Source organism: Mustela nigripes, chromosome 5 (assembly GCF_022355385.1).
Source record: "Mustela nigripes isolate SB6536 chromosome 5, MUSNIG.SB6536, whole genome shotgun sequence".
In the NCBI taxonomy this organism is placed as follows: Eukaryota; Metazoa; Chordata; class Mammalia; order Carnivora; family Mustelidae; genus Mustela; species Mustela nigripes.
Window position 1 is genome coordinate 109,145,544 of NC_081561.1, and position 23,813 is coordinate 109,169,356.

Here is a 23,813-nt window from a genome sequence, read left to right on the forward strand (position 1 = left end):
CCGGCGCCGGCGGGGGCGTCGCTGAACCGGGCGCCGGGGCTGGAGGTCAGCCTCCTCGTCTGGCCACAGGCCCCACCCCGCCGCGGTCGCCGGGTGTGCGTCACCCGCCCTCGCCCGGGTTTTGTGAAGTTGCCCTGACGTGGCGGTGGCTTCGTGGCAGTCGGTCAGCCCCGGCGCCGGTCACTGCGCGGTCGCCGCTAGGCCCGCTAAGGTCGCTCCGGGGTCTGCAAAAGCGGGCGGCGTCCCCATCTTCCTCTCGGCTTGGGCCCGCGGAGGCCGACCCTTCGCCGGGCCCCTCCGGGGTTCCCCGGCGCTCGCGGGTATAATTATGCGAGGAACTGCGCGGCCGGAAGCGGCCCGGCCCTACCCGCTGCGGGCGGGCTCCGGGACCCCCGGGCTGAGTCCAGAGGGGCCCGGGGCCTGGCTGCTCGCGCGCTGCTCCGCGGGGTCGTGGGCCGCTTTGTTTGGGAGCCAGGAGCTGATGGGGGTAAAGAAGAGCAATCCAGTGATAAGGAAATTGAGTAGGATTTTTCTAACTTCTTTTTTAGTAATGTGATTGGGTGCAAGACACTTCTAAGCATTGTGGGAGTTGAAAAAAAAAATTATAACTAGTCAAATAAAACTGAGGGAAATACATTGAATTTGGGGGAAAGCATGCAACCTTAAGGACGCAGTACATGCTTCGTTCTAGAAAAAATGGGATTCCGAGGAAGAAGCCTATGGGTTCTTGAAGGCTTAAGAGAGGGGTGAGAACTGAGGAAAAGAGGAAGATGGGGTGGATGAAAAGGGAAGGAAGGAACTCTTGGTGAGATGAAGCAGGGTTGATCTAGTTGGGCCAGTTATATTTCATCACATAAAGAATTGTACCAGCAAGCTTTCGTAAAGAATGAAATTGAGATGGAAGGGAAGAAATGGAGGATATCTAACATTAAATTGGATGGGACCTTTCAAGCCATTCCATGATGTTTTCTGAGAAGCAAACGGATGATCCGAGTGGCTGAGATACGCAAACAAAGCCAATGTGCGGCTTCGTTCATTTATTCATTCTTTGTGTTAAATATTCAAATTGTTTAACACTTGACAGTTCTGCAAAAGCCTGTGGCTGGTGCAAGAGGCCTTCCAGTAAAGAGGCTTCTGAAACAGGTACCATCGTTCCCATCTGAGAGCTAAGGAAACAGTTCTGGAAGCCAAGGAACCGCTTGGTTACTCCGCCTCCAGGTTAGTCACTCAGCCTCCAGGTTAGTCAAACACTGGACGCTATACTCCTCTGGGGCTCTCCTATCCTTTTCTTCCTCTCTATGGAGACTGTGACGTTTTTCTTTTCTTTCTTTTTAGAAGACACCACCACCTCCTCTTTTCCTTGGCATTGAAGGGTTTCAGGACAGCACCCCACCCCCACGCCCAATGTGCCACTTGGCATATGGATTATTCTGAGCTGAAGGCACTTGAGATCCTGAGAGTGCAAAAGAAAACTTTTGTCCCTCTTCAATCACATAGAAGAATCTAAATTGAGAGTCTTTCCAGAAAAAGCATTATTAGCAGAGATAAATCTTATCTGAGTGACCCACCTGTATTGCAGGGCAGACATCTAATTACCAAACATCTGTTCTCCTGTCCATGAAGTGTTTTCCTTTCCAGTGAAGTTCCAGGTCCCAACCCCTTCTTAGTTCGGGATGACGTATAGATCTCATTTTGCCTGTCTTTGGAGTTTCCATGTCTGTATGGATTCCCTGTACCTACACTATTAAATTTATCCTATTTATCTATCTCATGTCAATTTGATTCTTAGTCCAGCCAGAAGGACCCTGAAGGGGACAGTTCTTGCTCCTGGAAAAGGGACAAAGAAGGGGGGTGGGGTTATGGACATTGGGGAGGGTATGTGCTTTGGTGAGTGCTGTGAAGTGTGTAAACCTGGCGATTCACAGACCTGTACCCCTGGGGATAAAAATATATGTTTATAAAAAATAAAAAATTTTTAAAAAAAGGGGGGGGGGACAAAGAATTCTTGCTCCTCAACAGGGAGGGGGCTATTTTCCCCACAAGATGGGTTCCAGAGTAATTATAATCTTCCTCAGTTAAAAACAAATTTATTCTTAACAATTTAGTTAATGGGCTCATGTTAAAGTTTATTAAACTTGTTGCAAGAGCAAAGACCTCTAGCAAGCCAACTGAAAGATTTCTCTCAGCAGAGACATTTATAGTTAAGAGAATTTATTTAGAACCACAATCGGGTACCTGGGTGACTTAGTTAAGCATCTAACTCTTGATCTCAAATCAAGTCTCGATCTCAGGGTCGGGGTTGTGAGTTCAAGCCCCGGTTGGCCTTCATGCCTACTTAAAAACAAACCCATAATTATTGACCTATATAGTTCCTCTTTTCCTTAGATAGAACAGAGGCCCTTTGAAGTGCAGTTTCCCCACCCATCTTCATTTGCATTCAGGGAGCAAGGCCAAGACTGTACTTTTTGAGCGTCCGCTGTGTAGGGGACCCAGTGTTGGGCACTTGACATACATCAACTCATTTATTCTTCACAATAATACTGACAACAGCACAGGTTAAATTCATCTTTCTAATGAGGACAGTTGAGGTCTCAGAGAAATGAGCAATTTACTTTTTTTTTTTTTTTTTTTTTTTTTTTTTAAGATTTATTGGTGGGGGCGGTTTGCCTGGTGGTTCAGTTGGTTAAGTGTCTGACTCCTGATCTCAGATCAGGTCATGATCTGAGCGTCATGACATTGAGCCCTGCTCTGCACTCAGCCCAGAGTGAGCTTAGGATTCTCCCCTTCTCCCTCTACATCTCTCCTGCTCGCTCACTCTCTCTGTGTCTCTCTCTCTCAAATAAAATCTTTTAAAAATTTTGTTTCATTCTCTATACCTAATGTGGGCTCAAACTCATGACCCTGAGATCAAGAGGCTTATGCTCCAACAGGCACCCCAAAGCAATTTACTTTAATTCTCAGTTTCTTCCACTATAAGTTCTTATACTTCTGATATATTATTGTTTTATCATATTGATAAAAACAAGTTTTTCTAGACTTTTATTTTTTTCTTGATTTGATTTGAATACTTTGAAATCTTAAAGTTCCATTGTCTTATCCAAGGCTGCTTATCTAGAAAGTGGAAGAACCTGATTCAACTCCAGGTCTTTTGACTCTGGAACCTGGATTGCTTTTGCTACACTAAAAAGCAGTCAGTCTATTTTGTGTCATGCAAGGCCTTTCCCCACCATTTAAAAATGGATATGCTTCTTAGAACCTCAGTGTTATTCTTGGACAACACACTTTAAGATATTTATTCTTCAGCACTTAAAACTTTTCTTATATATATATATTTATTTTTATTTGAGAGAGGGAGAGAGAACACAAGTGTGACACTAATACTTGAAGCATATATGTGTGTGTGTGCGTGTGTGGGCACGTGCATGTGTGTTCCATGCCCATCAAAAGCCTGATCTCAGGACCCTGAGATCATGACCTGAGCCTAAATAAAGAGTCGGATGCTTAACTGATTGAGCCACTCAGGTGCCCCAGACTTTTGTTATTTTTTAAAATGATTTCTCTTCTTGATCATAAAAGTAATACATGATTATTGTTCGGTATTTGGAATATGAACAAAATAAAAATCTTCCATAATCCTACTACCCAGAAATGGCCAAGATCAACCTTTTAGTGTATTTACCTTGAGCCTTTATTTATAAAGTGTAGGTAGTTTAACAGAGTTGAACTTCCATTGTGTGTGTCTTTTTATACTAAAAATATCTGCCATCAGCTAACTGGATTACTTGGGGTTTTTTTGTTTTTTAAGATTTTATTTATTTATTTGACAGAGAGAGATCACAAGTAGGCAGAGAGGCAGGCAGAGTGAGAGGGGGGAAGCAGGCTCGCTGCTGAGCGGAGAGCCCGATGTGGGGCTCGATCCCAGGACCCTGGGATCACGACCTGAGCTGAAGGCAGAGGCTTTAACCCACTGAGCCACCTAGGCACCCCTGGATTACTTGTTTTGCAAGTAGCAGTGCTATTATCACTTACATTGATAGGACAAATTGACTAATTTTACACTAATTCTTTCCTAGAGTATAGTTAAAAATGAAAAACAACCTCAGAAAACCATATATGGACTTTATTTTAAACATTTTGTTAATTACTTCGAGTATTTTATAATAGGCACTTTCTTTTTCCATTGAAAAAAAATACCCACTGGGGCACCTGTGTGGCTCAATCAGGGGTGTCTGCCTTCAGCTCAGGTCATGATCCAGGGGTCCTGGGATCCAGTCCCTCCTGGGGCTCCCTGCTTGGTGGGGACTCTGCCTCTCCCTCTGCCCCTCCCCCCTGCTTGTGTGGATGCATGTGCATGTGTACTCTCTCTCAAAAAAATAAATGAAATCTTTAAAAAAAAAAAAATTAAAACAACCTACCTGGGGTGCCTAGTATGGCTCAGTCAGTTAAGCATCCATCTGCCTTTGGCTCAGGTCATGATCCCAGGGTCCTGGGATTGAGCCCTGTGTGGGGCTCCCTGTTCAGCAGGAAGTCTGCTTCTCCCTCTTCCTCTGCCCTTTCCCCTAGCTTGCACTCTTCCTCAAATAAAATAAAATCTTAAAAAAAAAAAAAAGACCTGCCGCAGTTTTCCTATTGTTTCACCCCCCCCAGGATTTCCCCTTTAGAAGTTAACAAGAAAAATGGGACTAATTATCCCATGGGAATGAAGCTGATATTCACGTAAGGAGATGCGGGCCATTATTTAAGGTCTGCTCGCCTGAACAAAAATGTCAGACAGGAAGCCATGTCTGTGTGCTCAGCCTTATTGCACTGAGGGCCGGCATCTACCTACCATCAGGTGGCAGGCTGAGACATCCAGGAACAAAATGACCTCTTCATTTTATCCTCAGTTTCTGATTTGTTCAAGACATACCTTATCTGCTCATTCTGTTCTAACACTCTTCTAATACTGTATCCTGGAAGAAAGTATTATGGACAGATCTCACATGGGTATATTTGAAACCCAGTGGAGCACTTAACAAAAATAGTTTAATAGGTCCTTCCACCAGAGGACTTGTACTCCACTGGCAGAAGTGCCTCATTTTAAAAGGGTTTCCCCATTAACAAGCAAAGAAGCATTTTCTCTATTCAGTAGTAAACAGTTGTTTGCAGCATGATTAAAATCATTTTTACTGTGGCTTTCTTAAAAATTACATCTTCTTTCAGTGATCCAATTTGTTGTCATAGTTTTGAATTATCTGACACCTTCCTCAAAATTACAACTCTCAATATTAGAAATGAGGAAAAAGAGGGGCACCCAGGTGGCTCGGTTGGTTAAATGTCTGAAACTCTTGGTTTCGCCTCAGGTCATGATCTCAGGGTGGTGGGATGGAGCCCCACCTGGGCCTCCGCACTCAGCGAGGACTCCACTTGATATTTTCTCTCCTTGCCCTCAGCCCCTCCCTCGGCTCATGTGCTGTCTCTAATATAAATAAATAAAATCTTTTTTAAAAAAAGAAATGAAAAAGAAACCTGGTTAGTATTGTGTTTTGCTTTATTTGCATGGATTGCATTAATTTTTGTTCTTGTTTTTCATAATAAAGTGCCATTTAAAAAAATTATTTAGGTAATCTCTACCCAGCATGGGGCTTGAACTCATGACCCTAAGACCAAGAGTCACATGCTCTTCTGACCAAGCCAGCCAGGTGCCCTGCATAATAAAGGTGCTTTTAAAATTTAGAAAAAAAAAAAAATTGTAGTACTCCTATTCCTTACTCCTTAGTTCTGATGGACTGATGAATTTGACAAGAGATATTTCATTTTCTAATCTTAGCTCTAAGGAAACACCTGACAATAAGATAAAACTAGTTGTTCATGGTTGAAAGAATAGATAACCTCACGATGTGCCAGCAACTATGTCTTCTCCCTTCCTTCCTTCCTTCCTCCACCTGGGTCCTTTCCTAATTGCTCTTCCGGGCACTGTCCCTCTGCCTCTCTGTCTACGCCCTTCTTCTTTTTTCTTTTACGATTTTATTTATTTATTTTGGGTGGGGGGGAACAGAGAGGGAGACTGAGAGGGAGAAGCAGACTCCCCACTGAGCAGAGAGCCCAACGTGGAGCTCGATCCCAGGGCTGGATCCTGGGGCTCTGGGATCATGACCTGAGCCGAAGGCAGACATTCAACTGACTGAGCCACCCAGGCACCCTCTATGCCTATCTTCTTGTGGCCCCCTATCCTGCAATGCCAATCTGTCATTCTCTGAGTCTTTTTTTTTTTTTAAAGATTTTATTTATTTATTTGACAGAAATCACAAGTAGATGGAGAGGCAGGCAGAAAGAGAGAGAGAGGGAAGCAGGCTCCCTGCTGAGCAGAGAGCCCGATGCGGGACTCGATCCCAGGACCCTGAGATCATGACCTGAGCTGAAGGCAGCGGCTTAACCCACTGTGCCACCCAGGCGCCCTCTCTGAGTCTTTTTAGCCACTTGCTGGTGGAAGAAACTTGGTCATTTACAAACTAACCTGAAAAGCTTAGAACCCTGCTCCTACCTTCTTGAGAGCAGTTTCAGTTTCTATTCATTGGGGAAATGCAAAATGGTAAAAAGTTACTTTGAGTTCAATACTTTTAAAGACATTTGTATTTTCTTCATCATTATAGCATCCACAGTTATCCAAAAAAATCATAGTTCATAAAGATGTGAAACCTTCTTTAGGCTACAGACAATGCTCACACAAATACAGACCTTCTTAGAAAATCCCGCAGCCACAAGGCATTTCAGTAATACTATTAATGTCTTCAGAACAAACAAACCTAGGCTGCTTTCCATTAAAATCCAGTTTACAAACTTTGAATGAGAACCAAGTCATCAGCTTCTAAAAACAGTCCTGGACTTCCCTGTAGTTTATGCTTTTAGCACAAAATAACCAAAAGATACAGGTATGCTGTATTCTTTCTGCCTTCTAGCATCTTGTGAGAAGAAGCTGGTCCAGTGTGACTTCCCTGCAAGCTGAAGTTGGGTTTAGCTGCAATTGCACTACTACTTATCCCAAAGATACAGATGTAGTGAAGAGAAGGGCCATCTGTACCCCAATGTTCATAGCAGCAATGTCCACAATTGCCAAACCGTGGCAAGAGCCAAGATGCCCTTCAGCAGACGAATGGATTAAGAAGATGTGGTCAATAAATACAATGGAATATTATGCAGCCATCAGAAAGGATGAATACCCAACTTTTGTATAAATATGGATGGGACTGGAGGAGATTATGCTGAGTAAAATAAATTGAGCAGAGAAAGTCAATTATCATATGGTTTCACTTGTGGAGCATAAGGAATAACATGGAGGACATGGGGAGAAGGACAGGAAAAGTGAACTAGGAAATCGTAGGGGAAGATGAACCATGAGAGACTGTGGACTCTGAAAAACAAAATAAGGGTTTTGGGAGGGAGGGCTGGGGGGTTGAGTGAGCCTGGTGGTGGGTATTAAGGAGGGTATGTATTACATGGAGCACTGGGTGTGGTGTATAAACAATGAATCTTGGAACACTGAAAAATAAAATATAATAAAATAAAAAAAATAAAAAATGAAGTTGGGTTTAGGTGCAGATGTTCTTAAATGGAAATATATACCATATATGCCAGAATAGAAAGCAAAATTTTTCCCAAATACCATTTTTCAGAAAAGAGAGTGTTTTTTTTGTCTTTACTTTGTTCAAGAAGGACAAAATTATTCCAAAAGACAGTATGTCTTGAAAGGACCTCGAGCAACAGGAGTTTTCTAATAAGGGCCACCTAAAAAATTAGGGGGAAAGATCAAAGACATTCTTGAGTGTATGACCTTGGAGGACAAGCATGGCAGATCCTTATTAGTAGGCTTTTTAAAAAGTCACTGAAAAGGGAAGAAGTACGTATTTGTTGAGTGAATACAGAGGGGAAAAACAAAAACCTGCCCTAATGTTTAACAACTAGTTTCCTGAGACTCAATAAAATTTCCACTGGCAACAGCGTCTTCAAGTTAAAACATGTTCTTTCTTAAAATGCCTAAGAGGGAATTGTCAGATGAGCCAAAATGTTCCCGTGATGATGAAGACCCTGACGTAGAAGATGGCTGTAAAGAATTAAAATGTCTTAAAGGGGAAAAAAATACTTTTTTTAAATTAATGATGTTCTGCATAATTTGTGATTTTAACATGAACAGATATTTAAATATCTAAAGTAATGAGTGGTTTAAATAGACTTTTTCATTATTTAATTTATGCCTATAAAAGTTTACATTTGAATTGCAGATTAAATAATGTCAATATCAAAAGCTACGTAATCCAGTTGGATAAAGACACTAACACTTGAAGCATATATGTGTGTGCGTGTGTGGGCATGTGCATGTATGCGTGCGTTTATGGAGAAGTGGAAGAGTGAAGAAAGCTCCCCTGTGTAATTCTAACCCCAGTCTTCCATCATGTCCCTTCCCCATCCCTTTTAATGGCTGTAAGGCCAAACAATGTCTCCGAATTTATAAGACTTGCCTAGGATATTTACCTAAAATACAGATTCTCAGATCTCTCCTCAAAGATTCTGATTCAAGACTGGGGTAGAGAAGGGAATTTACTTTTTTTTTTTTTTAAAGATTTTATTTATTTACTTGACAGACAGAGATCACAAGTAGACAGAGAGGCAGGCAGAGAGAGAGAGGAGGAAGCAGGCTCACCGCTGAGCAGAGAGCCCGATGCGGGGCTCAATCCCAGGACCCTGGGATCATAACCCGAGCCAAAGCAGAGGCTTTAACCCACTGAGCCACCAAGGTGCCCCGGGAATTTACATTTTTAAACACTCTAGATGATTCTTAAGATCAGATAACTTTGGAAAGCACTGGCCTTTAGCATTGAATGAAATGGTAGGACATGAATGTGGTGGTGACTTCTCTTACACCTCACTAACCTGACTTCTTTCCTTGCCCACGGAGATGGAAAGATAAACAGGACCAGTCCCTTCCAGTCAGCCCCGTCATTACCTGCTTCCCATGGAAGGGAGGTGAAAGCAGGATGACCAAGGTCGCTTGCAGAGGGCTGGAAGAAGGCTGGAGTTTGTTCCTGCTTGGTGACTGCGGATGAAGGCAGGGCACTCCAGCCCTGAGCTCTCTGCAAGGCCAGAAGCGAGCAAGAATCAGGCAGCAGCCACACGGGGACTGGGGCAATGGTGGAAGGTGGAAGCCAGCAGAATCGGCTTGCAGGAATGGAACTGTCCACAGAGATGGCAAGCATGAAGTGTCTGGAGCAAGAACTGTCCCCTTCAAGGTCCTTCTAGCTGGACTACGAATCAAATTGACATGAGACAGATAAATAGGAGAAAACCAAATTTCATAGCATACGTATGGGGAATCCATACATGGAAACTCCAAAGACAGGCAAAATGAGGTCTAGATGTGATCCTGAACTAAGGAGAGGGGGTAGGGATCTGCGACTTCAGAGGAAAGGAATGTGCTGCCCAGGGCAGTAAGAAATAAAGCACATATTTGGTAATTAGATGTTTGCCCTACCATACAGATAGGTCACTCAGATAAAATTTATCTCTGCTAATAATCCTTATTCTGGGACATACCCCCAATTTGGATTCTTCTGTGTGGTTAAGGGAGGGGCAGAAGTTTCTCTTGAGCCCACAGGGTTTCCATTGCCTTAAGCTCAGTCATCACACCAGAATGGCCCATCTTGGAGTGGCCTGCATTAGCATGGAAGAAATAGGTCTTAGTTGCTCTACTGTAGTTGGGCATTCAAGGGGAGGGTCTTGGTTGATTTTTGTTATTGTTATTATTTTTTTAAAGATTTTATTTATTTATTTGAGAGATAAAGAGAGCAGGACCAGGAGGGAAGAGCAGAGGGAGAGGGAGAAGCAGATTCCCTGCTGCTCTGGGAGCCTGACATGGGGCTCAATCCCAGGACCCGGAGATCATGGCCTGAGCCAAAGGCAGATGCTTAAATGACTGAGCCACCCAGGCACCCCAGGCCTTAGTTTTTTTACGCAGTTTTGGGACTCCTTGCCCCAGAAGCTTTTTAGTACAGATTGAGGAAGCACGGTGGTCAAGACCTCAGGCAGCTGGTTAATGCTCTCCTCCACACACACTGAGTGTAGTGGCTTAATCAACTCCCTTTCAGGGGGAAGGGCCTTGTCCACTTGCTTCTTGGGAGTGTCAAAACAACACAAAAAAGTCAAAACTTGTGGATTCTTGATACTGGTTAAGACTAATGTTGTGTGAATGAACAAAGGACCCATAAAAGTTAGATATAAATTCATGAGTCCCTAGACTCCCAGTAAAGTTAATTACTGGGGCGCCTGAGTGGCTCAGTCAGTTAAGTGTCAGCCTCTTGATTTTGGCACAGGTCATGATTGCGGGGTTGTGAGATCGAGCCCCATGTGGGGCTCTGTGCTCAGCACAAAGTCTGCTTGAGATGCCCTCTCTCCTTCCCCCTCTACCCCTACCCACCCCACATATGTGCATGCCCTCTCACTAAATAAATAAAATCTTTTAAAAAATAAAGTTAATTATTTATTATAGTCAAGGACAGAGTCTATAGTAAAAGAAGATCCTGCCAGGATGGATCCCCAACAACCCACCAACAAACACCTCCAAGGAATGGCAATGGAAATTAAAAGTGCTCTGATGAACACAGCAGAAAACCCTGACAAGTGAAAGAGAAATTCAAGAACCTTCTCAGAATGTTCCCTGTGTTTGTTAAGACTGTACAATTAACAGAGAGGGAGAGGTACCTGGGTGGCTCAGTGAGTTGTGCCACCTGCTTGCGATTTTGGCTCAGGTCATGAACTCAGGTAGCCCCACATCAGGCTCTGTGCTCAATGGGGAGGTATCGCAATCTCTGCTTGAGATTCTCTCCCACTGCCCCTCCCCATACTTTCTCTCTCTCTCCCTCACAATCTCTCTCTTAAATAAATAAATAAATAAATAAATAAATAAATTTTTTAAAAATGAACATATAGGGAGGGGTGCCTGGGTGGCTCAGTTGGTCAGGGGTCTGACTCTTGATTTTGGCTCAGATCCTGATCTCAGGGTCATGAGGTTGAGCCCCACAAAAGACTCTCTGTGCTCAGGGGGAGTCTGCCTGAGGTTCTCTACTCCCTCTTCCTCTGTCCGTTCCCCCTCAAACATGTGCGCACACATTCTCTCTCTCTAAAATAAATAAATCTTTTAAAAAAGAGAAGCTAGGGACGCCTGGGTGGCTCAGTTGGTTAAGCAACTGCCTTTGGCTCACGTCATGATCCCAGAGTCCCAGGATCAAGTCCCACATCCAGCTCCCAGCTCCCCGGAGAGTCTGCTTCTCCCTCTGACCTTCTCCCCTCTCATGCTCTCTGTCACTCTCTCTCTCTCTCAAATAAATAAAATCTTTTTTTTAAATTTGTTTAAAAAAAGAAAAGAAAAACTAATGGTGATTTATAAACAAATAAATAAAATTAACAGAGAGGGAAGGAAAATATTTTAGGCTAAAAAAATCTTCAGGTAGCTCTGATCTGGCTAATGACTTCATTTATTCCAGCAATGCCTCATAAATTACAGGTCATGACCCACTAGTGGATTGTGAAATCTTTTTTAAAAAAGAAATAAAGAAAAAAAAATACTAGAACACATTGTATGTAGGAAGGATACTACTTTGTGAGTTTTGTTTTGTTTTTAAGTAATATTTGTGGGGCACTGGGCTGGGCCAGTCAGTGGCACATGTGACTCTTGGTCTCAGGGTCATGAGTTCAAGCCCCACATTGGGCACAGAGCTCACGTAAAAGAAATAAAAATAAAAGTAATATTTATAAGGGGTGCTGGCTCTGGTTCAGTTGGTGGAGCGTGTGACTCTTGATCTTGGGGTTATGAATTCATACCCCACGCTGGATGCAGAGGTTACTTAAAAATAAAATCTTTTAAAATAATAAAAAAAATTAAAAAATAAACTCTTTAAAAAAGTAATATTTAGGGGCTCTGGGTAGCTCAATGGGTTAAACCTCTGCCTTCGGCTAAGGTCATGATCTCAGGGTCCTGGGATCGAGCCCCGAATTGGGCCCTCTGCTCAGCAGGAAGCCTGCCCACCCCAACCTTGCCTGCCACTCTGCCTACTTGTGATTTCTCTGTCAAATAAGTAAATAAAATCCTTTTTTAAAAAAAAGGTATTATTTATAGGTGTAAGTATGTGATAGTTTGCAGTGTGGATTGTATTTATTGCAGCTCACAACAACAAAGAATTTATAATGGATTCCATGAAGGGTTAACTCCTACACTTCTATAAAGTGCTTTATTTTCATTACTAAAATCCTTGCATCTCTAAAATCTGCCTTTTTATTAAGCACAATATCTCATACATAATAGCTGTCCTATCAATCACTGATGAAGAAAAAAAAATGATCATTTCCCTCAGAAAATGACCAAAAAGAAAGGAATCAAGACTCATGGTTCCTCTGGTTTACCACACACCATACAGTCATGCTGGTTCACCTCTGTTGAGGGAAGATGAGCCATGGCTGGGGAGGGAGGTAAGAACTAGAGAGGCAGGTTATTACAAACGTTCTTGTGGAGTTTGAGATCTGTAATGGAGAGCCATGATCCGTGTTAAGCAAGAGACTGATGTGGTCAGCATGGTGGGGGTTTAGGAAGGTCACTCTGAGTCTTGTGTGGAGAATGGAATGAATGGGGATGGATGAGGTGGAGAGATGTTAGTTGAGAGGCTGTTAAGATCCAGACAAGAGGAGATGGTGCCCTAAACCAGGATAGTGGCAAAAGAGATGGAGAGAATAGAATGAATAGAGGTTTCTAGGGGCACCTGGGTGGCTCAGTGGGTTAAAGCCTCTGCCTTCGGCTCAGGTCATGATCCCAGGGTCCTGGGATCGAGCCCCACATCGGGCTCTCTGCTCAGCAGGGAGCCTGCTTCCTCCTCTCTCTCTGCCTGTCTCTCTGCCTACTTGTGATCTGTCAGATAAATAAAGAAAAAATTTAAAAAAAAAAGAATGAATAGAGGTTTCTAAAACTGAGCTGAAGGAACTGGGTGGTTGATTGGATGAACGAGCAGGAAGGGAGAGTCAAGGAGGCCCACGTTTCTGGCAGGGACTGCAGGGAGCATAGTCACACCACCATAAAAGGAGGAGAAGGTTTAGCAAGAAGGAAGTGAGTTTAATGTAGGGCATATTCGATTGGAGGGTCCTCTTATGGAAGATTCCAGCAAAAATACGCTACTGGCAATTTTAAAGGTAGGTCTGCAGCTCAAGAAAATGTTGGGGTTGAAAGGTATCCTTTTTCTTTTTTAAAAAAATATTTTCTGTTTTTTAAAAAAGATTTATTTATTTGTTAGAGAGGGAGAGAGAGAGCGCGAGCACAGGCAGACAGAATGGCAGGCAGAGGCAGAGGGAGAAGCAGGCGCCCCGCCGAGCAAGGAGCCCAATGTGGGACTCGATCCCAGGATACTGGGATCATGACCTGAGCCGAAGGCAGCTGCTTAACCAACTGAGCCACCCAGGCGTCCCGAAATGTACTTTTTTGAATTTTAATCCAATGTTTTGTTTTCTGTAATTTTGTTTTCTATACATATGGTTGCACATACTGAAGTAAAAGGTTGAATGCAGCTAAGATCAAAGGCTTATTATTCTCTCTTGATTTTCTCAGAATTTGATATACTTTTGCTTCTCAGAAAACCAAATGTCTGGAAAAGGTATTTGAAATCTCTTCTGATATTTAAATACTCTCTTAATATTATTTTCCGTGTTGGACTGGGAAGAAGGCCACTTAATCTTGAGTGAAGTACCTCTAGAAGGCTGCTTTTACTCATTCTCCTGTGAGAAAAGGTATTTCTTTTTAAAATTCCCCTGCATTTTAGCCTTCATAGCCCCAGGTGGCAGTAAATCCTAAACTTCAAGTTCCCATCTTCATATTTGTAAAGGCAGGGCATTTTAAAGGGACATGTGGTACAGTTGCTCAAAACAGTATTGAGAGGGTGAATTCTCCAACCAGACTCCCAGCCTTGTATCTTATTAGTTATGTGATCCTGACCACGTTATTTCAACTCTCTACACTCAGTTGCCGGATCTCCAGGAGTGATGATAGTACCCACCTCTCGGGGTTATGAAGATAACTTCTGTAAAAGCATTTGAGAACCTGAAATATTATGTGCATTCAATCATTGCATATTACCAGGAAGTAATTCTGTCAAAGACATTTTTTTCCTCCTAAACTCAACATCAATACTGATTAAAAGTGGTAGAGAAATATTATTTTAGATCAGGTTTTCCAATCAGAAACAGAGTTTTGTATATAAGATATAATATCTAAAGCTGGTTTTCTCCGGGAACTCTTAGGGATCCGTAGAAGTCAGTAAGAGTGGAACCCTATGATGCAAGTCAGAATCGATAAGGTAGCCTGTTTGAAAAGAATCTCCAGACAGGGGGCGCCTGGGTGGCTCAGTGGGTTAAATAAAGCCTCTGCCTTCGGCTCCAGTCATGATCCCAGGGTCCTGGGATTGAGACCCACATAGGGCTTTCTGCTCAGCGGGGAGCCTGCTTCCTCCTCTCTCTTTCTGCCTGCCTCTCTGCCTACTTGTGATCTCTGTCAAACAAAAAAAAAAAGAATTTCCAGACGGTTAGGGATTAGGACAAAAGCAGCAAGAATTAGTGTCCGAAGTTTACTGAAAAAAAAAAAAAAAAAAAACAACAACAAACCAACAGTTCTATATTCCAAACAGCCATGTTCCCATGAAAACTATGGAGAGATAAAAGGGAGGATTTAAAAATAAAATAAATATAAAAGTGCAAATAGAGTGATTTATCTTCATTTCCACAAGATGAAAGCTGGTCTATCAGGATAAACATTTTACTAAAGGGACCCAACAGGGCCAGTGAAGCAATGATATTCATAGATGGTTAACAATCTCAGAAACAGGACGGGCCCCTTTACCAAAGAGAATATTCTGCTCCCAGTATGCTTAGTTATGAATATGTCTGAAATAAAATGAGAGCCTTACCAAATCATGAGCATGACACGTGCTTTTAAATTGGCATTAACATTCTTGAAAGCAATGTTTTAGCAATAATTACGAATGATGTCCTGCTTAAAGCATAACACTATGCTTGATTAAAAATTACAAACAGTCTATAGAAGTTAAATGCATACCATACTTTAATAATCAAGACAGTTCAGCCATTTTTCTGGAGTACGTCTCAGAGTTAGCATATAACCCGTATAGTAACAATATTGCTGTGTTTCCAGTCATTTTATATTTAAGGGCCCAAAATATATTATGCTCACAAAATAACACTATCCATGAATGCCAACCAGGTTTTTTTTTTTTTTTTTATTCCTTCAAAAACACTCTACCCTGGTCATACACACTTATTTATATCACTAAAAATAACCCAAGAGGGTAATTCACAGTCTCACCTCTCACCTCTGATTGCCCTAAAAACCTGTAGGTCAAGTTCTCCACCTTTGAAAATGAGCAAACATGTTCCAGAGAAGTCACTGTAGCCATGTATTTGGACTTTGTATTTATACATCTGAGACCTAAACAGGGCCATACACATTACAGTAAGCTATGTTCCATATCAAAAATAAAATGTAGAAGGAATAGATTTTGTCATTCCAATAGCACAGACTTAAAAAGCTGAACACTTAGACATAACTCCTACATCTGTCTTTAACTAAGAGGTCATTGCCATGCTTACAGGTTTGAGGCAGTAATCTACGTATTAGTGTGTGATCAATCAAAGAGTGCACTTACTACCGTGAACTTGGGTCCTATGCCATACGATTGTTTTTGCTTTTCCCCCAAAGAGTCATTTGCTCCTGAAGTTATAGACTTTTAAGGCACATTTTAACAAAAAGTCATCATCTACCTAGCTTAAAAATGGAAGCTCCTCCTGGTTACAATAATATATACCTAAGTAATGTGTAATTTACCAGGTAGGCAAGTGTCTCTACCTTGAGGATAAAGTCACATTAGAAAAGTGATTCCTTATTTCCTTAATCAAAAAGAAACATTGTGTAAAAAATATCAGAACATTAAGTTTATTCAAAAGAACCCATATGTAACAAGCCTGTTGGCAAAGATCCAAAGATCCAACAGGATATAGGTCTAGAAATTAAGGAAAAGTCTCCTTTGGAACCCTGGGTTCCTACCCATCCAGGTTTCTGAGCAGGAATCATGAGGGAGTTGGGCGCCTTAATGATTTTTAGAAATTTCCTTCCAAAATGCACAGACCCTTGGGAGGACTCAAACCTTACACTTCCATCAGCTACCATCTTGCATTGCAGTTAGCAGCCTCAAAGGAATAGGACTTGGGGAGGGAAGGAGGGAGGATGGAAGGAAGCCCCAGATAGAGACGGGATAGTTTCAAGGGCAAGTCACTTTAGGAACTTGGTACATTTTGCTAGGACCAGCTTTGACTTCCTTATGAGTCTTTGCTTAAAGATAAATAAGTATATAACATTATTTTCCAATACTCACAAGTCGGGTTTAGGGCACTGACCCTTGGGACAGATATAGAATTACCTAACGGACAGAGAATTATCTACTAGGAATGGTCTGGGGTGAGGGGAGATTTAGGAGTCCCTTAACATCCTGAAAGTGTAAAGTAAACATAAGTGGGAGAATTTCACAGAAACAAACACACAGCTAACTGTGATGTCTCCTCCAGCTGTCCTCGTCCCACTGATCATTAGAGGTCTGCAGGATAGCTTTTCAGCTGTGCAGAGTGTACTGCTGGCTGGCTGAGTTCTAGTTCAACCCTAAGGTGGGAATGGGCAGAGTCCCCAAGGCACACGGTCATGGTTGAGCAGGAGACTAATGGGTGACAAAACGTGCTCACAGGGGCTATGCTCTGTGTAGAGATCTGAGACATTCCCTGTAGTCATGATCCTCAATAAACATTTTAAATGTTGCACAATAGGCCCACTTCACAGGGGGGCCAAACATACAAACTGTAGATCCATTTTTAAATCTCTGAATACCCATCACCTACATTTGGGAAACCATGTGACCTCTGATGTAACTTCAGCCCCAGTGGCAATTACAGAAAAGCCTCCATAAACCCTGAAATTCAGCAACATTCCTCTTTCTCTCTAGTGATTGGCACCATTTTGGAAATCTGGTCCCAAAGGTTCTAAAGAACAGTAATGCAGCAAGAAGGAACAACCTCTCTGTATAAAATGATTATAGAGATGTGTGTTGAGGTAAAGAGCTTTGTAAAAACTGTTGAGTAGGGAAGTCCGGGCACGGCTAGTGACATTTTTAGGTAAGTTTGGTGCTAATATTATTCTACAAAACTCCTGTTTACACCAGTTATAAACAGGAGACAGTTCTTATTGCTCCTGGAGCTTGCTGCCCCAATCTGTTCCAGCTCCACTGAAAAATGGTTTTTCTCAACAATTAGTAGCAAAGATTCCCAAATTTATAAAAAAAAACAAAACAAAACCAAAAAAACATTGCCAGTTCATTGCTTTTTGATTTCTGAAAGCCATAGAGATCTGAACAACACTACAGTATGCATGTCCTTGACACCAAGTACAGAAAAAAGCTTAGAAAAGTCGTTTTATCAAAGTTCAAAGAAAAAAAACATGAAAAAGAGCAAAATATATACAGTTCCTGGCAGTCCTCACACAGGAATTTCTGACTACAGACCATAAAAGTTTACATTTGTGTAATGAAATTACAGTAGATTTTACTTCATTGTTAAAATACAAGTTTCGGCTTCAAAGTGCTCACTTTATTTAAAAAAGAGAAGATCAAGAGGGTTGAGGGGATTTTTTTTTTTTAAACAACAAATACGTCATGTGTCCCAATCTCCTTTTTCCTCTTCCTTTAGTGCAACACAGCACAGGAGCCTCACTGCAAGGTCTGACTCGCAGAGATACTCCCAAAGCCTCACTACAGCAGCACGTTAGGGGTCCCATTGGGGGTGGCTCCTTTTTTCTTCTGCAGCCGATTCTGAACCTTTCGAGATTTCACCATTTTCATCCTCACCTCGAAGACCTCATGGATGGCTTTCCGGAAGCAATGAAAATTATAGTCAATAAGCCCTGGGGGAAAAAACAAAATATTTTAGACATGTCGCACAGAAATAACCCCCTCATGGGGCACCTGGGTGGCTCAGTTGGTTAAGTGTCTGCCTTGATCTTGGGGTCCTGGGATCGAGTCCTGCATTGGGCTCCCTGCTCAACGGGAAGCCTGCTTCTCCCTCTGCCTGCTATTTCCCCTGTGTGTATGCTCGCTCACTCTCTCTTTTTCTCTGACAAATAAATAAACAAAATCTTTAAAAAAAAAAAAAAAAAAAAAAAGGAAAGAAACAAAGAAAGAATCTCCTCTTATCGTGTCTGCCATGGCCGGGACAAGCAACTAAGGGGAAGCAGAAGAGCGGCCTTAACAGAACGTCCACAGATTTCCCTAGAAGTTGTAGCTGCTTGAGGAATCGCAGGCAATTTTCTGTCAATGTACATGTTTTCCTAAGGGAAGGTTCCAGAGTACAGACCACATTTTCAAAGATGTCTATGACCTACAACATTGAAGAACTGAAGTGTATTTTTTGACCTATCAGAATTCAAGATTTCTTACAATTAAGATATATCCTCCATGAAATATTTATTATGTCTCCCCAAAAGGGATTATTCAACTGACTCTGACTGGAGGCAGACCCTGACTCGAAGTGTGGCCAAGATCTCAAAGCTTCAGTACCCATCATTCTACTGATCCACATTTATTGATACCTATTACATTTAAGCCACTGTCAGGAGCCCTAGGGAAAGCAAGATCCCCGTCCCTGATTTTAGAGTTGTGGCAGTCACCTCAGGTCAACAGCAAGCTCGAAGTTCAACCAACAACGCTCTCAGTTTCTGAACTCTAAGTAAATTTCAAATGCAGACGAAGTAGGGGAGAATCATTTTGTGCTTTCTGAAATCATTGGTACAAGAATGGAATAGAAGATTAATCCCAAGTCTTGAGTGCATTTTTCAGCACACTAATTTGTAAAAGTGTTGAGAACAACATTATGTTTATACCAATTAGGCTAAGGCAGTTGGTTCGATGTACTATTTTTACATTTATTAAAATAACTAGCCCAACAACTGCTTCCATCCACGGAAGTAATGTTTCCAAAGCCCCAACCAAAATAAAAAAGAACTGGGATTCCAGCCAAGGACTGAAATTCTTCAAAGCAGTCAAACAACGGCAAGTGCACTGGAGGGAACACCAGCTCAGCTTCCAGAAGCAGGAAACCTTCTCAGTGGCGCCCTCTGCTGCTTCTGAAGCGACACTGACCACAGTGCAATAAAACCTCCAAGTCATCTCCTCAGACAACACTACTGGAATCAGGGGGGGAACTAGTAAGAATTAAGTAAGCCCAGGGGCACCTGGCCGGCCTAGTCAGTAGAGCACGTGACTCTTGATCTCAGTGTTGTGAATTCAAGGCCCACGCTGGATGTAGAGATTACTTCAAGATAAAATCTTAAAGAAAGAGAAGCAGCTCTTTTCTGCCGGAGGCTTTCACAGAACTTCCTCCACTGCACATGGACAGGTACGAGGGATATGGGAACGAATGTTCTGAAGGCACCTCAAACAGGGGCACGGAGGAAGGCGGGTCAGTGCTGCAGTCTCCCATACTCAACTGGGGTGACTGCGTTTGTTCCACACAGCTTCTCAGAGGCTCTCTCGTACTGGGAGTGAACATAAAACTGCTCATTGGCGCCACGGTGGGTGGCTTCTCTACCTTGTCTCATTTTCCTACTTCCTCATTTTTGTTTCTTGGGACCATCTTCCAAATAAAGAATGTAATTAAAAGAAAATAAACAAGAAGCAAAGAGATTATTTTATTTAGTGGAAATTGGGATAGGAGATTGTTTGCTTTTACATGCAACCAACTGCCTTAGGAAGAAAGCTTAGTTAGAAAAACTGGCTCAGTGAAAATTCAACTTGCACAAGTCTTCTGTTGACAGTTCCTGACAAATATTAACTTACTCATCTTCGCAATTTAAAATGTTGGGGTGTCTGGGTGGCTCAGTGGGTTAAAGCCTCTGCCTTCGACTCAGGTCATGGTTTCAGGGTCCTGAGATGGAGCCCCAGATCGGGCTCTCTGCTCGCCAGGGGACCTGCTTCCCATCTCTTTCTGCCTGCCTCTCTGCCTACTTGTGATCTCTGCCTGTCAAATAAATAAATAAAAATCTTTAAAATGTAACAGTATTAGGGCCCCTGGGTGACTCAGTCCGTTAAGCATCTGCCTTCGGCCCAGGTCATGATCCCAGGGTCCTGGGATTGAGCCCCGCATCGGGCTCCCTGCTCTGTGGAAAGCCTGCTTCCCTCTTCCCATTTGTGTTCCCTCTCTATGTCTCTCTCTGTCCAATATTAAATAATATCTTAAAATATATATATTAAAAAAAAAAATCCAGAGAACTTTAAAATATTTAACAAACCCTAGGCCCCTCTCCCAGGAATTCTATTCTAATTGTTTGGAGGAGGACCCAGAGGTCCGTATTTTTTAACTGCCTCCCTTCCTAAGGTGCCTATGGAGCAAGGACTGTGGAGTGTGTGTGGAGCCAAGGCTGAAAACACCACATCTGCTTTTGATCCTCTCCTTTCTGCAAAAGTAGTCACAGAGATCATTAATGAAAACCCAGACGGAGACCCAGCATGAGGCAAAGCTAACCAACCAGTGCCGGTTGTTGGCACCAAGAGGACTCTACAACACTTGAGATTAAAACCACATAACCAGGGATGCCTGGGTGGCTCAGCTGGTTGGACGACTGCCTTCGGCTCAGGTCATGATCCTGGAGTCACGGGATCGAGTCCCACATCGGGCTCCCAGCTCCACGGGGAGTCTGCTTCTCCCTCTGACCTTCTCCTCGCTCATGCTCTCTCTCAAATAAATAAATAAAATCTTAAAAAAAAAAAAAAACCCACATAACCAGGGCCACCTGGCTGGCTCAATTGGTAGACCACACAACCCTTATCTTGGGGTTGGAAGTTTGAGCCACAGTCTGGCTACAGAGATTATTTAAAAATAAGAATCTTTAAAGAAGAAAAAGTAAAGCAACAAAACCAAACTACTCTACACATTTATAAGCAGTAAGTTCTTTTTAAAGACAACTCCCTGATCCCCAGGGTGACCAAGTCATTGCATTTGCCAGGGACATTCCCCTTATCAAGGGAAGGTGCCCTCCCATCCTAGGCAAATGGAGATAATCATTTTAAAGAGCACACGGAGTTTAACACGATAGGGTTAAATCTGTCTGCCATTTCCTAGTTGTCATATTAAAATACCTAGGTTTCTAGCTAGTTAATTCTACCAAATCTGTCAGTCCTTAGAGATGATCCCACCTAACTTACAAAGATCCACATAATAAACTCCTGCTTAAATTTATTTCCACAACCATAGATGGATGTTAAAATTAGTGGGCCAAAGTTTGAGGAAGAAGAGGATTTACATAACCTGAAAATATGTATTAACTACAGTGGGAAAGACAGGAACTTTCCAGAGGAAAAACCTGACAGACATGACCTTGACTAAATCAAGGTGAACACCACCAGTAGTAATAAGACTTATCAACATCATGAACCACTTGATATGATGCACTGAGAAGGACACATTCTGGTCAAAGTGCATAATCTTGTTCCAACTGTGTGGAAACAGCAGACAAACCCTTTCTGAGGGACATTCTACAAAACGATTGATTAGTACTCTTCCAAAGTGTCAAGGTCATGGAAGATAAAGAACTATCAGTGACTGGAGAAGACTAGGAGGAATCATGATCAAATCAATTTGTGATCCTGGGACAGAAAAAGGGTATTTTTGGAAAAACGGTGAAATCTGAATAAGGTCTGTAGTTTCTTAATGAATACTCATTAATTCATTAATACTATTAATTACTATTATAGTAATGGAGTATGTAAGATGGGGAAAGTGGATTGAGGAATCTCTGTAAGCAATGTAGTATTTTTGCAACGTTTCTGTTCAGTCTAAAATCAGCTGAAAATAAACAAGCTCTCCAGGTTGACGCTAATATACCCTAAATTTTAGGAGCTGCCACTACCCTAGATGGTTTGGGGGCTCTAGTTGTACTATTTGCATTGTATTTTATTTAGCTTCCAAAATCAATGTAAAATATTAATCACCAAATATAAATTCTGGAAATATCTGTAATCATGGAAATATATGTATAATGGGTTGTACACAATACACACAATTGAGTCTATGTAAGGACAAGCCCAGGAATCTTAGCTCTGACTTCCACACACTGGTAGTAGAAACTTGAAAAAAAACTTACTTAACAGCTCCTGGGTCTGGGTAAAATCATCTATAATTGAGAGAATGAAAAAAGGTATTGTCCTGTCAAAATTCCACGAGCCTACTATTTAACCTGTTCTTACTTTCAGCAAGATGAAACTAAGGAATAAAAGATTAGCGCCACTTAATTAAAAATTTTGAAGGCCAAGAACACAAAAGGCAAACTGGTTGGTAACAGTCAGTAAATATAGGAAAAATATACAACTTCACCAAGAAGCAAGGAAATAAAAATTCAAATGATACTAGTTTTTAATAATTAATTTTTTAGTGCTAATACCTAATATTGATAGGAATACAGCAAAACGGACACACTTATATTCTCTTTGTAGCACAAACCCATAACATCTTTTGGAAGGATATTTTGATAATATGTATTAGAAGCCACCAAAACATGCCTACCCTGCCCTTGGATCTGAGTAATTCCACTTGCTGAAGTTTTTTCCTGAGGAAATAACCAAAATGTACACAAATATTCAGTGCAAAGAAGGTCATCACAGATTATTTACAACATTAAAATCTAGAAACAATATAAATTCTTAACAATAAAAGAAAATAAAATGATACAGTTAAAAAAGGCTTAGTGAATTAGAAGGATGTCTGTAATTACTCACTGTAATTCAGTAATGGTTACAAAGTAGCATTTATCTTATCATCACATATGGATAGCGACATAGCCACAGATGAAAAAGTCCAAAAAGTTGTAAAGAAAATGTTGAGAGTGATTTCCGAGTGAGAACTTAGGTATTTCTTTTTTGCTTATCTGTTACTTCTAAATTTTTAAGTGAATCTACTGCTTTTGTAATAAGAAAGAAACAATAAAAATCTAAATTATGTTTTCATGCTCAAGGACTTGGAAAAATTTCCAAAATATAAATGAGTGAAAACAACAGATGTAAAACATCTGACAAAAACAAAATAGACCATTTGGCCCCCTCTTGTTGGCAGGAAAAGAGGGATGAGAGAAGAAGGCAAGATGGGAGGGAGGAAAGGAGAAAGAAAATCTCAAAAATGTAACAGAATTTAGCTCTAGACGGCAAAATGGAGTGGTTTTATTTTGTTTTGTACGCCCCCAAATTTTCAAAGTTATTTCTTTTCTTTTTTTTTTTTTTAAGATTTTATTTATCTATTTCACAGAGAGAGAGAGATCACAAGTAGGCAGAGAGGCAGGCAGAGAGAAAGGAGGAAGCAGGCTCCCCGCTGAGCAGAGAGCCCAATGTGGGGCTCGATCCCAGGACTCTGAGATCATGACCTGAGCCGAAGGCAGCGGCTTAACCCACTGAGCCACCCAGGCGCCACCTTCAAAGTTATTTCTATAAAGAACATGCATGCTTATAAAGGGGGGAAAAGCTATTTTAGTAAATGTTGCTGTTGGCATGCTTTTGGGAATTTTTCTACCCCCCAAACTGGTAAATCATGCCCTAGTTGCTAGCAAAAATTCCTAGCATGTCAGTAAGCTGTTTTCAATAGTAATTTAAATTTAAATAGTACTTTAAAAAAAAAAAGTAGGGGCGCCTGGGTGGCTCAGTGGGTTAAGCCTC

At 41.7% G+C, this 23,813-nt stretch overlaps 1 protein-coding gene and 1 long non-coding RNA gene across 4 annotated transcripts in view; one reads left to right on the forward strand and one right to left on the reverse strand.

The window, feature by feature from the left end:
• The first annotated feature begins 22 nt into the window (after window positions 1–22).
• Window positions 23–7,402, forward strand: LOC132018292 (uncharacterized). 3 transcript variants are annotated; one of them, XR_009404497.1, is made up of 3 exons: window positions 23–521; window positions 1,085–1,218; window positions 6,939–7,402. It is a non-coding gene; the product is annotated as an uncharacterized LOC132018292 (long non-coding RNA). The 3 variants fall into 3 exon arrangements; XR_009404495.1 differs by lacking the exon at window positions 6,939–7,402 and adding an exon at window positions 1,336–1,768 and having other exon boundaries at window positions 34–521; XR_009404496.1 differs by lacking the exon at window positions 6,939–7,402 and adding an exon at window positions 1,336–1,768 and having other exon boundaries at window positions 41–320.
• A 7,698-nt stretch (window positions 7,403–15,100) lies between these two features.
• RRAGD (Ras related GTP binding D) overlaps window positions 15,101–23,813 on the reverse strand; it is a 42,799-nt gene continuing 34,086 nt past the window's right edge. The window contains exon 7 of the mRNA XM_059401050.1: window positions 15,101–18,022. Coding sequence (XP_059257033.1) covers window positions 17,871–18,022 — 152 coding nt within the window. The 3' untranslated portion in view covers window positions 15,101–17,870. The remainder of the gene's footprint in view (window positions 18,023–23,813) is intronic.